This window comes from Gadus morhua, chromosome 16 (genome assembly GCF_902167405.1).
Source record: "Gadus morhua chromosome 16, gadMor3.0, whole genome shotgun sequence".
Taxonomy (NCBI): domain Eukaryota; kingdom Metazoa; phylum Chordata; class Actinopteri; order Gadiformes; family Gadidae; genus Gadus; species Gadus morhua.
In genome coordinates, this window is record NC_044063.1 from 9,509,274 (window position 1) to 9,523,239 (window position 13,966).

Genomic DNA, 13,966 nt, shown 5'->3' on the forward strand with positions numbered 1-13,966 from the left:
GGCGTGAGCTGGCAGAAGATGTGCAGGGTGAGCTCGGTGGTGGAGGGCGAGGTGAAGCCCTTCAGCAGCAGCTGCTGGAGCCCCCTGAAGCTGCTCCACCTCAGCTGCTCCTGCATCTTCTCCAGCTTCTCCCGGCTCTCCGGCTGCTCCAGGCACACCTGGGCCAGCAGCTTGCTCAGCAGCCGGAGGGACATCTGGTACTCGAACTCAAAGTCCGACTCCATGAGCGACACGCCCGCCCAGAAGATGGTGGCCAGCAGGTTGCTGGGGTGGTTGGCGTTGGAGGGGTCGTGGAGGTTGTCCGCCGACGAGGACAGCGGGCTGTGGGCGGGCTTGGCCGGGCCGCCGCCGCCGCCGTGCGCGAAGCAGGCCTGCAGGCGGTCCATGGTGGCGCTCCGGGGGGGGTCCGAGCACGAGCGGTCCGCCTCGCCGAACTTCTTGGGCACCGAGGAGCTGCGCTGGTGCCGGCTCCGGTCGCAGCGCCGCGGGTTCAGCTGGCCCGTGCTCTTCCGGTTCGACATCAACCGCGCGCCCCCGCCGCCGCTGCCGCCGCCCAGGAAGTCAGGAGACGACGCTCTGTGAGGGAACAAGGCGTTCGTTAAGCGTGCTGGGAGACCGGGGGGATGGGGGGGAGGGGGGACGGGCCGTACCGGGTCAGCAGGGCCAGGAGGTCCTGGTTCTTCAGACACTCGGCCAGGTTATCCACCACCGACTCCAGAGTCAGCAGGACCTCCAGCACGTAGCCCTGGGGGGAGGACGGATGGTTGGTGCTCTGATGGTGCTTTTATCACGACAGTGGTTGTGTATCAATGCATTTAAAGATAGCGCAGTAAGCAAAGAACAGCCTGTATGTTCTTTTAGGATAAAATGAAAAGCTAAGGAATCTAATCTGTTGAAAGGTCACATTGAATAACAGCGACTAATAGTGACTTATAAGCAAGAATCTGCTAAATTAGTAAATAGCAAACACACCCCACCCACCCCACCCCCACCCCCACATTAAACACCCGTACTGACCTGCACCTCCTCCCCGTGCTCCCCCACCACCTCCACCAGCCGGGACAGCAGGTCGGACACGGCGTGGGCGGAGAGGGGCTGGCGGAGGGCCCGGTACACCTGGAAGGAGCGGCTGGCGTAGTGGCGGGAGGAGCTGCTCAGACCCGTCTGCAGAGCCACCTCGCTCAGCTGCTGCTCCAGGTGGACGTCTGCACGGGGAGGACAGACAGGTGGAGGACAGACAGACAGGGGACGGGGAGGACAGACAGGTGGAGGACAGAAAGGCAGGGGGCAGAGCAGACAGACAAATAGAGGACAGACAGACAGACAAACAGGGGACAGAGCAGACAGACAGGTAGAGGACAGACAGACAGGGGACAGAGCAGACAGACAGGTGGAGGACAGACAGACAGGGGACAGAGCAGACAGACAGGTAGAGGACAGAACGGAAGGGGACAGAGCAGACACACAGGTAGAGGAAAGACAGACAGGGGACAGAGCAGACAGACAGGTAGAGGACAGACAGACAGGGGACAGAGCAGATAGACAGGTGGAGGACAGACAGACAGACAGGGGACAGAGAAGACAGACAGGTAGAGGACAGACAGACAGGGGACAGAGCAGACAGACAGGTAGAGGACAGAACGGCAGGGGACAGAGCAGACAGACAGGTAGAGGACAGAACGGCAGGGGACAGAGCAGACAGACAGGTAGAGGACAGACAGACAGGGGACAGAGCAGATAGACAGGTGGAGGACAGACAGACAGGGGACAGAGCAGACAGACAGGTAGAGGACAGACAGACAGGGGACAGAGCAGATAGACAGGTGGAGGACAGACAGACAGACAGGGGACAGAGAAGACAGACAGGTAGAGGACAGACAGACAGGGGACAGAGCAGACAGACGGGTAGAGGACAGAACGGCAGGGGACAGAGCAGACAGACAGGTAGAGGACAGAACGGCAGGGGACAGAGCAGACAGACAGGTAGAGGACAGACAGACAGGGGACAGAGCAGATAGACAGGTGGAGGACAGACAGACAGGGGACAGAGCAGACAGACAGGTAGAGGACAGACAGACAGGGGACAGAGCAGACAGACAGGTAGAGGACAGAACGGCAGGGGACAGAGCAGACAGACAGGTAGAGGACAGAACGGCAGGGGACAGAGCAGACAGACAAGTAGAGGACAGACAGACAGACAGACAGACAGGGGACAGAGCAGACAGACAGGTGGAGGACAGAACGGCAGGGGACAGAGCAGACAGACAGGTAGAGGACAGACAGACAGACAGGGGACAGAGCAGACAGACAGGTGGAGGACAGAACGGCAGGGGACAGAGCAGACAGACAGGTAGAGGACAGACGCAGGGGACAGAGCAGATAGACAGATAAAGGACAGACAGGCAGGGGACAGGCAGGCAGGGGACAGACAGAGAGGGGACAGTACCGATAGACAGGCAGCAGACAGACCCACAGGGGACAGAGCAGATAGACAGACAGGGGGACAGACAGACAGGGGACAGAGCAGATAGACAGGCAGGGGGACAGACCCATAGGGACAGACAGACAGAGGACAGACAGACAGAGGATGAACAAACCGAGTACAGACAGACAGGGGACAGAGAAGAGAGAGAACAGAACGTGAGCTGTGCATTGAAGAGCCACCATTGTAACGGCAGGATTGCTAGGCTTTCTAAAAGGGGACATCTGTCATGCCGGTCCTATTTGTGACATCCGGACCTGACTTGGAGTCCTTGAACACGGAGATGACGTGGCGCAGGAAGTTGGTGAGCTGCTCGGTGCTCTTGGAGTTCTGGTTCTTGGGTGAGATGTCCTCGTGGCACCACAGGGGTCCGAAGGCTCTGGAGAACCCCAGGGAGAACCCCGTTAGAGAACCACGTCTTCCAGGTCGGTACTGGTACTACTGGTCATGATGTTTTCCAGTTAAAACCAACCAAAGATAAAGAAGATGCTACGTTTCAGCTGATTGCCTTCCTTTGTAATGTAGCATTTGTGCATTCAAATCAGTTGCGGGTTCGACGTCCTTCATGCAAAGAGTCAGCTGTGTTAGAATGTTAGGAGCTTGTTGGCTTTTGCATAAAATACAAATTTGCCTTGAAATTGATATGTGAAGATGGGCTTTATCCTGTGATAGTCCCTGTCTGACCGTCAAACCAGTAGGGGGCGTACTAAATCCAGGGACCCACTCATCAATACAGGCAACCTTAGGATGTGATCGGTGACCCGGCTAGTGTGGAGAGCCACGACGGAGCCAAGATGGAGCAACGATGGAGCCAAGATGACCACCAGCAGGGAGAAGGCCGGTACCTGGTGGTGAGGAACTCGATCAGCTTGTTGGTCTTGTGGTCCAGCTGGCCGGATGAGTCCAGCTCCTCCTGGGACATGTCGGGCAGGTTGCTGGTGCTCCCCCCGAGGCTGAGGCTGGAGGAGGTGGAGGAGGAGTTCAGACCCGAGTCCGGGACCGGAGACCCCTGGCCCTCCCTCAGGAAGTCAAAGCCTCCACCTGGTTAGGAGAGGAGGTGGGCGATCATTGGCGACGGGAGGTATAAGGGAGAATATTGCTGAACAAATTTCCAAAATTTCAAAATAAAATTTAAACATTTCAAAATAAAAGTGGAATTCTGATAGACTGCGTAGGATTTACAGCACTAGGTTGCATCGACACGCTGTTACTTTGAAAGTCGCAGGTGTTGAGGTATGGAGCGCTTGTGTGTGTGTGTGTGTGTGTGTGTGTGTGTGTGTGTGTGTGTGTGTGTGTGTGTGTGTGTGTGTGTGTGTGTGTGTGTGTGTGTGTGTGTGTGTATGTGTGTGTGGAGGAGACCCAGGGAGTAGTAGGAGGGGCTGTGTTTTGGCATCCCAGGAATTTGGATCCAATTAGTCCTGTCTACAGGTTCTACTTCCCCTGCTCTGTTTCAGACGCCATCAGGTTGAATATCCGTGCAGCGGTAATGGGATGGCGCAGCTAAACACCACCGAGATAATATCACGTTTGTTTGTGTTTGGAGTCTGTAAAGGACACTCCCAAACGCCGGCTATGCCCAGGCAGCACCACCCACAGACAGGGGTGGAGGAAGCAGACAGGGTCGGAGCTATAACACAGCACAGTCCAAGATTATCGACTGCAGCTAACCCTCCTCCATGTTGACACCATATATAAAATATACCCAGTGAGGCCAAGGGAGTAGGGCCCCATGCGAGCCTGCTGTCCCCTAACCTCTCCTTAGGCAGGGGCGAACACCTTCTCAAAGGGGAGGCCTGGCTTTAGACCTCTAGACCCTCAGATACACTCACACTTAACCCGCGATAAGGCAATGACAAGCTGCTTCAAAACCTCCCTTCACACGCACTTGAGGATTTTTGGTAAATTGTAGACGCAACACTGTGTGTGTTTTTGCTTGACTGGCCTTTTGCAATTATTACTTCCATCGTCCATGTTTTAAGCTGTACCTGTTGAACTCAATTCCTAGCATGGAATCATGAGCCTAATACCTTATGAGCAAGTCTGAGCATAGCGTCGTGGTTCTTCAGAAGAAAGTCGACTTTGCATAGCAAATAAATACTCTCTCCTAACAAAGAATTTCCAACGCACTAATTCATGCAGAGATTCAAAATAAATAGAAAGGGACGGAAATCCAGATGTGTGCAGCCCCACCCCTGCAGAATGCCTGTCTGGGTGCGCGTATAAATAGTCAGGTTGGAATGCTTTAATCAAGACCCCTGATGTCCTCTGCAAACAATATTGTTGTTGGCACCGTTTCTAAATATTTCCGCCCCCTGATAAGGAACTTATCTGTCCTCCCCGACATGGAATGTAAGATAAATTCCTGCCGGTGCTTTGGCAGAGATTAGCAGAGGGAAGGCGCTTTGGGTTAAATGTACAGCTGCCACGCAAACACAGCTTCCCAGCTCCTCCAGGGAAGCTCACTTAGTCATCTCACGCTCACAGACGCTCTCTCCTTAGGAGGGTTAATGACTGGTAATGCCTGTTGTTGTTCCTGGTGCCACAATCTGAATGTCCCTCATAAATCATGTTCCAGGAGTTGTTCTCTCATGGACGGCGAGGGGATGTTGTTATAAGATCCAGAGAACATCTTTGTTTCATCCAAGAAGTTTGTATTGCTGTATTTTTTTTAACAGTAATCATCTATCATTATTTCCATTATGCGTGCAAATCGTCCAAACTGCCTCGCCGAATTTATACCCAAAGGGGGAAATCCAATCTAAGATTGATAAAGAGAAGAGAAGGTTTAGTATTAAGATAACTGTGGATCCAGAAGGCAATGTAAGAGGTTCTGAGTGTCGGTATGATACGTCAAGGCCTGGTACCTGTGGCGGAGCCATCCGGCTGGAAGCTGGGTGGGCTTGTCAGGGTTCTGCTGGCGTTGACCTCCCGGCTCTGCAGCAGCACAGGGGCGATGCCCTGGAAGTTGTTGTTGCAGGACAGGGTGATGAGCAGGTGGAGCAGGAGACGCTTGCTGTGGTCAAACACCTCTGGGCGGCAGTGGTCCATGCCTGGGGGGGGGAGGGGAGGGCCGTCAGTTCATGCTGAGGTCGCTTCAACTTCCCAGACAGATTTTTTGGAGAAATCCAACGTAAATGTCGGGGTGCAGTGTAGATGGGGGGGTTCAGGGTTAGGTGTTAGGGTTAATACAATGTCTTAGGTTCAGGGTAAGGGTTTAGTTTAGGTGTCAGGTTCAGGGTTGTTGTCAGGGTCGGGGTCAAGTCAAGTCTTAGGGTCAGGGTTGGTGTCAGGGTCAGGGTTGGGGTTAAGTACAGTCTTAGGGTCAGTGTATTGGTCAAGGTCTAGGTTAAGTAAAACCTTAGGGTCAGGGTAAGGGTCAGGGTCGGGGTTAAGTTAAATCTTAGGGTTAGGGTTGGGGTTAAGTACGGTCTTAGGGTCAGGTTAAGGGTCAGTATCTGGGTTAAGTACAGTCTTAGGGTTAAGGTGAGGGTTAAGGTCGGGGTAGGTACCGTCTTATGGTTAGGGTTGTTGTCACGGTTAAGTACAGTCTTAGGGTTAGGGTTAGGGTTAGGGTCTTGGTTGGGTCACTCTTAGGGCCAGCCAGGGGAGGTCGTACCCAGGAACAAGGCGTGCAGCAGCAGGGGCAGGTGGATGGCCCAGTCTGCTCTGACGCTGTGGTCCACCACCATCTCCGTCATGAAGAGCACGGCGATGTTACACCTGTCACAGAGAAGACCAAGGATGAGGCCTCCCATGAATAGTAACTCCCTGCTTAAAGGTTCTGGGTTTGATCCCCAGTGCGGCTTATCAGTAGACTATCCTTAAGAAGGAATAATATAAACCTCTGCCTGCTCCTTAATGACATCTATCCCAATCCATTGTCATGCGCTTAGGATGGAAGTTTCTACTTAATAGTTAGTCGAGGGTATACTGACACTATTATAGTTTGATAGAAATGTATACGTGGGCCCAATCCCATTTCTACCCCTTACCCCTTCAATACAAGCGGGAGGGGTAAGGGGAAGGGGTAAGTGGTAGAAATGGGATTGGGCCTCAGCCCTACCTGTGCAGGGGTCCTCGTGGGGGGATGGTGGTCTCGGGCAGGAAGTCCACCAGTGGGACCCAGCAGCCTCCGTTGGAAGGCATGGGCAGAGGGTGGGGCTGGTTGGTCTCCACCACCGACACCAGCCATGCGGCGTAGGGGGGCAGGGGGTCGCCTGAGGAGACACGCACACGAAACACATGAAGCATCACTGAGGTTAATGCAGCCCTGGGGCCGCAAGGGGACGGGACTTTGAATGGCATAGGACATCCACTTTTTTGGAACCCTTCAGCGTTGACCCGTGTGTGCTTATGTAGATCAGCCCAAAAACCTGTTTGCTTATCGGCGGTTTATTTATCTTGAACAAGCGGTTCTCAGTATTCTGTCATGTTTGACTGTTATTGAGACTTAAAGGTGCAGTGTGCAGGATCAAGTGACGTCTAGGCGTGACGAAGGCACATTCTAACCAACTGAATACATCAACAGCAGCAACATCCATCTAAGGGAACGAAAACACACCGCTTGTTATTTATTTTCAACTTCCTCCCACCAGTTTCATTGTTATTCAGACGCTGAGGCAACTTGGACCCGGGAAAGAGTTGAAACAATCGGTCGATTTCAGTTCACTGGCAGTGGCTAAGAACCCCCCCCTCCCCAACCACACTCCCCCCCCTCCCCAGTTCCCCTTTAGTCCGGTGCCAGTTGCCCTCCTCTCAACCCCCCCCCCCCCCCCCCCCAGCGGAGTGCGGGCCCCTCAGATCTCAGGGGCCGTTCTGTTGCGGTCCTCCTCATGCATAATCAATAAGACACACCATCCCCTGCGCTCCAACACCCAGCTTGCTCCCCCGCAAACTGCTGGACGGTTCACACCCCCACCCTCGCCCCCGTAAAACCCGACCGAGGGGAGCCCCCGGCCGGGGGGAGAGGCCACTCACTCTTCTCCTCGTCGTAGGAGCCCCCGGAGCTGTTGCTGTAGCGCGACTCCAGGCGGTTGTGGGCGCGCTTGATGTGGCTGAGCCTGCGGGGGTCACAGAAGGAGAGCACCGTGAAGAGCTGGAGATCCCCGACAGGGCTCTGAGGTGACAGGGCTCAGCCCGGGCCATCAGTCGGAGCTAGCTGGGCGTTCGCATGCCTACCTCTCCTCGCTCTCCTTGGACGCTTTGGTCTCGTCCGCGTCGGCGAAGCCGTCCTGGCCAGCCACCACCGTGTTGTTGCTGGATGTGGTGCCTAAAACATGATTTATGTTTTGAATATATTTTTGACAGCTTTAGTCGTACAGAACACCAGACTTTCTGTATAGTCCTATTTACATACATTCTAAGGTATGAGCACCTCTGTTTATTTGTGTGATTGGCTAGCCATGAAGATATATGAACCAATCAGGGTGATGCCACTGACATCAACCAATCATAAACCCATAAATGATAAACTAGACTCAAAGGTTCTTAATCCTATTTTGACCACCAGGGCGTCAACAGGGAGCCACCAGGCGTACCTGAAGCCCCAGAGGGGGGCTTGCCCGTGGCGGTGAAGCGGTAGAAGGGGGGGCTGTCACAGTGCTGGACCACCGGGTTGACGGGGTCCGTCTGCTGCAGCTCGAACAGCAGCTCCTCCATCGTCTGGATGGTGTTGTCCCGACACAGGTAGACCACCACCTTCTTGATCTGCACACACACACACACACGCACACGCGCACGCGCACGCGCACACGCACACGCACACGCACACGCACACGCACACACACACACACACACACACACACACAAAGTTATGGTCCATGGTACTGCCCAGGTAGACAGTTAGCTTACAACACTAGATGTGTTTACATTTGAATTTATGCATTTAGTTATTTTAGACATCAAAGCTAGCGCAATAATTTATTTTAGGAGCATCTTCTGTCATAATTGTTGAAATTCTTTTTACATCCCAAAGGCAGTCAATAAATAAAAAATATATATTTGCTGTATGTAATCCATTTTGGGATGGGATGATGATAAGATGGCCTGCCTGAGAAGGCCAACCTGTCGGTCTAATGCCTACTGGCTATCATGTGTTTTGGGGGAGTGGGGGAGAGGGGTGGGATTTTCTTCGGTTGGATACTTTTAAAATATAGCTTTCTCTGGCTGATTTACACAGATTGCCGACCCTAGCACCTATTATGCTTTTTCGACTTTTATGACCTATAAACGTTGTTATAATGATTTATAGTCATGTTTAACTATACTAATGTGTCAAATAATGGCATACATGCATTTAGACGTGTTTCCTGCTGACCATCTGGGGTGGCTGTGCAGAGCGCTAACACTAGGGACGCCAGTCGCCATTCACTTGTTCAAATTTCCGGGATTTAGCTATGTAGAACAATCCGGATTTTCCATGTATGGTAATGCTGCAACATGCTCTTCCGGAAGGTAACCAATCACAACGGAGTGGGGTTGGCAGGAGGGGGGCGAGGGGGCGGAGAGGGACGAAGCCGAGTGTTGACAGAGTATGCTGAAAGCATAGTGAGAGTTTCCCGAAAATCGACATCGTTTTTTTGTGCTGCGATTCGTGTCAGGTTGCTCTATAGGAGTCATTAATAAGAAATTGAGACCAGAAAAGTAGTATAATAGGAGATCTTTAAGGAGCAGGTAGACGGGCGGGGTATCTTGCTCAAGGATGCAAACCATTCTTAAGACTGCGGACCTCGCAGGTCAAACCTTTCAGACGTGATGCTCAAGCTAAGACTAAGACTAGTGGGTCAAACAATTCAGAAGCAACGCACAAGCTGAGACTGAAACCAGCGGGTTGAACCATTCAGACACGATGCTCAGGCTGAGAGAGAGACCAGCGGGTCAAACCATTCAGACACGAGGCTCAGGCTGAGACTGAGACCAGCAGGTCAAACCATTCAGACACGATGCTCAGGCTGAGACTGAAACCAGCGGGTCGAACCATTCAGACACGATAATCAGGCTGAGACTGAGACCAGCGGGTCGAACCATTCAGACATGATGCTCAGGCTGAGAGGGAGACCAGCGGGTCAAACCATTCAGACACGAGGCTCAAGCTAAGACTGAAACCAGCGGGTCGAACCATTCACACACGAGGCTCAAGCTAAGACCAGTGTAGGCTCACGTAGGGCAGCAGGGCGGTGTCGCTACTGACTCCACACAGACTGATGAGGAACTGCAGCGCGGTGCGCAGGTTCTGGCCCCAGCGCTGGTTGTTGACCAGGGAGTTCCAGGCGTTCTCCATCTCCGGCCCGGGAACATCGTCTCCGTACTGCCCGGGGAGGAGCAGCAGAGAAGGGTTAACTTCACCCAGTCAGGCCCCTGCCTGGACCCATATCCATCATCCATAATGACTATATTGAGGCTGTCTATCCTGGACACGGCCTGGTACACACACACACACACACACTACAGAGACACATACACACACACTATGCTGAAACACACACACACTACATAGACATACCCACAATAAGCAGACATACACACAAATTATGCAGAAACACACAGAGACACATACACACACACACTACGAAGACACACAGACACATAGACGCACACACACAAACACAACTAAACACACACGCTACGCAGACACAAACACACAGACACACACACAGACACACTAAGCACACACACTAAACACACACACTATGCAGAAACACGCACCCACCCAAAATCCCTCTAGTTATGTAACCTGTTTCACTAACCAAAATATAAATGAAAGCACTCAGAAGTACTCAGGGCTATCCAAAGTGTCAAACATAAGTGAGGCTGAGAACTATCTAAGCAAGCTTAGATACGATTTTGAATCAAATCCTTCTCGTTCCTCTTCCCCCTGTGCGTACCTTGGCGGTCATGAACATTAGGTTGTTGAGGACCATGGAGGTGGCCTGCAGGGACCCCCATCCGCTGCCCATGAGCTGGTGGTGGGAGCCCCCCAGACCAGCGTCCCCCGGAGAGGCCTCGTACTCTGGGCTGCTGGGCGTGGAGAGGGGGGAGAGAGGGGAGAGGGGGGAGAGCAGGCCCTGGTCCACCAGCTCTATGTTGGAGAGCCAGGGCAGGAGGTAGGTGAGCATGACCTGCCGGCCATTGGGGTGGGTGGTGGGGAACCTCTGACTCACCTCTGGAGACCGGAAAGGGGGAGAGAGAGAGAGAGGGTGAGAAGGGGGAGGGGGGAAGAGAGATAGGGAGAAAGAAAGAGAGAGATAGGGAGAAAGAGAGAGAGAGAGAGAGAGAGAGAGAGAGAGAGAGAGAGAGAGAGAGAGAGAGAGAGAGAGAGAGAGAGAGAGAGAGAGAGAGAGAGAGAGAGAGAGAGAGAGAGAGAGAGAGAGAGAGAGAGAGAGAGAGACCCAGAGACAGAGACCGGAGAGGAGCGAGGGAGAGATAGACAGACACAGAGACAGAGAGAGAGAGAAAGAGAGGGCGAGAGACAAAGCGAGATAGAGAGACAGAGAGAGGTTAAGTCAGGTAAACATCAGTACAGTACAGTGAGAGATTGTTAACAGAAATAAGTGCTGCATTTGTCCCATCGTTAATATTGATCTTTGGAGAGCTTTAGTGGAGCTATTAAGAGATACGCTTTTTTGTCATTTGCTTACTGTTTCAATGGGTCGTCATAGCAACAGTAATAGTCCTGGGGGATTTTAATGTTTTGAATTGGGAGCTATTGGGAATTGAATGGACTAACCCACGCACACACACATGCACACACTCACACTCGCACCCACACACAAACGCACAGACACACACGCACGCACACAAGCACACACACACACACACACACACACACACACACACACACACACACACACACACACACACACACACACACACACACACGAACATTGACTCGTGCGCCTGGTCACCTGAGAACAGAGGCAGGGTGAGTTCGGGGTACATCCTAGCCAGCTGGCAGGAGAGCTGGGCTAGAGAGACGCTGTAGAGAGGTGGAAGGGGCCGGTGGGTCCCGTACAGTATACTGCTGGCCTTCTGCTCCCCAATCCTCTTAGAGTAAACAGACAGCTTAACCTCAAGAATCTGGCGGGACGGATAGGAAGAGAGGGGACTTGAGTCAGTTAAAAACATATTGGAAGTAACCAGAGTAATGGTTTGTTTGAGGTCTTCTTTCCTGAGTTCTGTACCTGCATTAGCTGCATGGAAATCTCATAGATTTCCCTACTGGAGTCAGACGCTTTGAAAAGCACCAGGTTCAGCAGGGTCACCAGGTCACATGGGTAGTTCCTGCATGGCGGGAGAGAGAGAGAGACGGGAGAGAGAGGCACGTTTACGTTACACCTCCTCCGTCCTGCGTAGAACCATGGGCTGTGTGTGAGAGAGGGGTTGACCAAGGGGTTGTGGCGAGAGTGTGAACTCCTTTACCGAGATCGATAAAGCAAGGAAGGGACGTGTGAAGAGGGATGAATGGAGAGCTAGCCCTCTAACACGATTAGCTGAGGTGGAGAGCTGGAGCCCTGAGATCGCTGGCCAGAGCCGTTCACACCCCATCGGAGGAAACGTGGACCGAGGCCAGTGGCTGAAGGCATCCGTTGCAGGGATGCTGCACGGCATCTCAAACAGGCTGGGAAACATACACCACTGCCTAAACCACAAGATTTAACTACGATTTGATGTTAAGTACAAAGTGAATTTCAGGATCCTTTACTCTGAAAAGCTGCATGACTTCATAGTGTCTCGAGAGGCGGTAACTTGAACCACAAATGCTAAAAAGTGATGCTAAAATGATGCCATAAATGAACTACACAGTTAAGTTTTATCTCAACTACAAAGGGATCTACATGACATCTTTCTACATTACCCATAAGGCACTGCAAGCTGGCAAAATGGGTAATTCACCAACATCTATTTAGAATAGAAGAATTTGATCGATCAGTCGTCAACCGCAATCAGGAGGGTTAATTAAAAGAAAAAAAAAATTACAGGCCTCATTAACCTCAAGAACACAAACCCCGCATGACTCCTGTACGGCGAGGACAGAGGGAATGCTCTACCTGCTGCCACACACGGTGGCGATGGCCTTGAAGCAGCCGGACGCGAGCTGGTAGGAGCCATTGTAGCAGCGGTCCACCGCCCAGTTGAAGAGGTGCACCTGCTGGGCGTTGAGCTCCAGCAGCAGGATGACCACCTCACAGCCCAGCTGGTGGACCTGGGAGAACCACACCAGACATCATGACTATGGCTGAGTTCCGAAACACCCGTCCTAACGCTACTTCACTGCAAAGTCTCAATTATGGTTCCACGTCGACGCGATGCAAGGGGGTTTACGGAACCCGTTGCCGCCTTGCGTCCACCACAGGGGTCTGATGTGCGCCCTCCAAAAAATTGGAACCTTGCATCGTAGGCGACGCAGCAGTAAGGCCTGGGATTGGTCCGCTAACTAAAACCAGAACCAAAACAGGTTCACGATGTTGTCGAAGCGTCTGCGTGGTCATTGCGTTGCGTGGACGTGGAGCCATAACTGAGCCTTAAGACGGAGGTGCAGTAGCAGTGAGTGGTGGGCTGTTGTTGATCTGGCCCCAGCACAATCTTCTGACTTCTTCTGAGATTCAAGGGCGGTTTATGTCTGAGGAGATAGTGGAGGAGATAAAAAACAAACTAAATGATATACTGATGTATCTTTGGTCAGAAGCCGCTTTAGACCTCTCCACTATCTTACTAAATATTAGGTCAGTCACATGGGGAGATTTATAAAGTGAGGGCGAGGAAGAACGTGATATCTCCATTTCCTGTTTTTCTGTGGTGTCTCATGTATCTGCCATGTTTGGTTCGGTAAATCAAAGGTTGATCCAGTTCACAAAGGGAGGTTCTCTAAGGAGGTATCCCCTTTCGAAAGATGAAGGTTTTTTGGGTTTGAAAAGCGTGTCCTGGTTTTGATGTGGCAAAGGGAGGAATCTATCATGCCATGCCAAGAGGAAGATGAATAACTTCTGTTCTGGGCGATAAGCCAAGCCAATATCATCTATTCAACTCACACCCATGTAATGTAAACACAGACGCACAAGCTGAAAACCAACTTTACTTCTTATCAAGAGCGAATCAACTAACTCACAGAGAAACGTGCCACACATTGTGCCTCAATAAATCAAACGCCGAAATAATTAAATTACCGCTAACATAAAAGCCATCTTTCCCCTGGCTGCCCGCCCCGTAACTAGCTCCCGGTCGGCGTTTGTATCTTTCCACCCTCGATTCGGGGCCCTGAATCCCCGGCAGCGATCAGAGGGGCCGAATCTGGGTCAGTTTGTTGTTTCAATACAACGGCGCGATGAATCACCGGCCACTTACCCGCTGGTCCTGGCAGGCCAGTATGTTATCCATCCACTTATAGAGGTAGCCGTCTGGCGACAGGCCAACGTTATCAAACGCAGGGCCGCAGCACAGCACTGCCGACATGGCCTGGATGGGACCGGAGGGAAAACAATTAAAAAG

At 52.3% G+C, this 13,966-nt stretch overlaps 1 protein-coding gene across 6 annotated transcripts in view; it reads right to left on the reverse strand.

Moving 5' to 3' along the window:
- Nucleotides 1-13,966, reverse strand: part of frya (furry homolog a (Drosophila)) — a 67,520-nt gene that overhangs the window by 16,783 nt on the left and 36,771 nt on the right. For all 6 annotated transcript variants that reach the window (XM_030381124.1, XM_030381123.1, XM_030381125.1 and 3 more), the window contains exons 28-44: nucleotides 13,823-13,933; nucleotides 12,529-12,683; nucleotides 11,662-11,761; nucleotides 11,386-11,557; nucleotides 10,366-10,643; nucleotides 9,642-9,788; nucleotides 8,020-8,188; nucleotides 7,661-7,751; nucleotides 7,460-7,542; nucleotides 6,546-6,699; nucleotides 6,099-6,202; nucleotides 5,347-5,532; nucleotides 3,328-3,523; nucleotides 2,740-2,861; nucleotides 1,018-1,205; nucleotides 651-745; nucleotides 1-576 (exon numbers count right to left, since the gene is read on the reverse strand). The exon at nucleotides 1-576 is cut by the window's left edge and continues 41 nt beyond it. In XM_030381124.1, coding sequence (XP_030236984.1) covers nucleotides 1-576; nucleotides 651-745; nucleotides 1,018-1,205; nucleotides 2,740-2,861; nucleotides 3,328-3,523; nucleotides 5,347-5,532; nucleotides 6,099-6,202; nucleotides 6,546-6,699; nucleotides 7,460-7,542; nucleotides 7,661-7,751; nucleotides 8,020-8,188; nucleotides 9,642-9,788; nucleotides 10,366-10,643; nucleotides 11,386-11,557; nucleotides 11,662-11,761; nucleotides 12,529-12,683; nucleotides 13,823-13,933 — 2,927 coding nt within the window. The remainder of the gene's footprint in view (nucleotides 577-650; nucleotides 746-1,017; nucleotides 1,206-2,739; nucleotides 2,862-3,327; nucleotides 3,524-5,346; nucleotides 5,533-6,098; nucleotides 6,203-6,545; nucleotides 6,700-7,459; nucleotides 7,543-7,660; nucleotides 7,752-8,019; nucleotides 8,189-9,641; nucleotides 9,789-10,365; nucleotides 10,644-11,385; nucleotides 11,558-11,661; nucleotides 11,762-12,528; nucleotides 12,684-13,822; nucleotides 13,934-13,966) is intronic.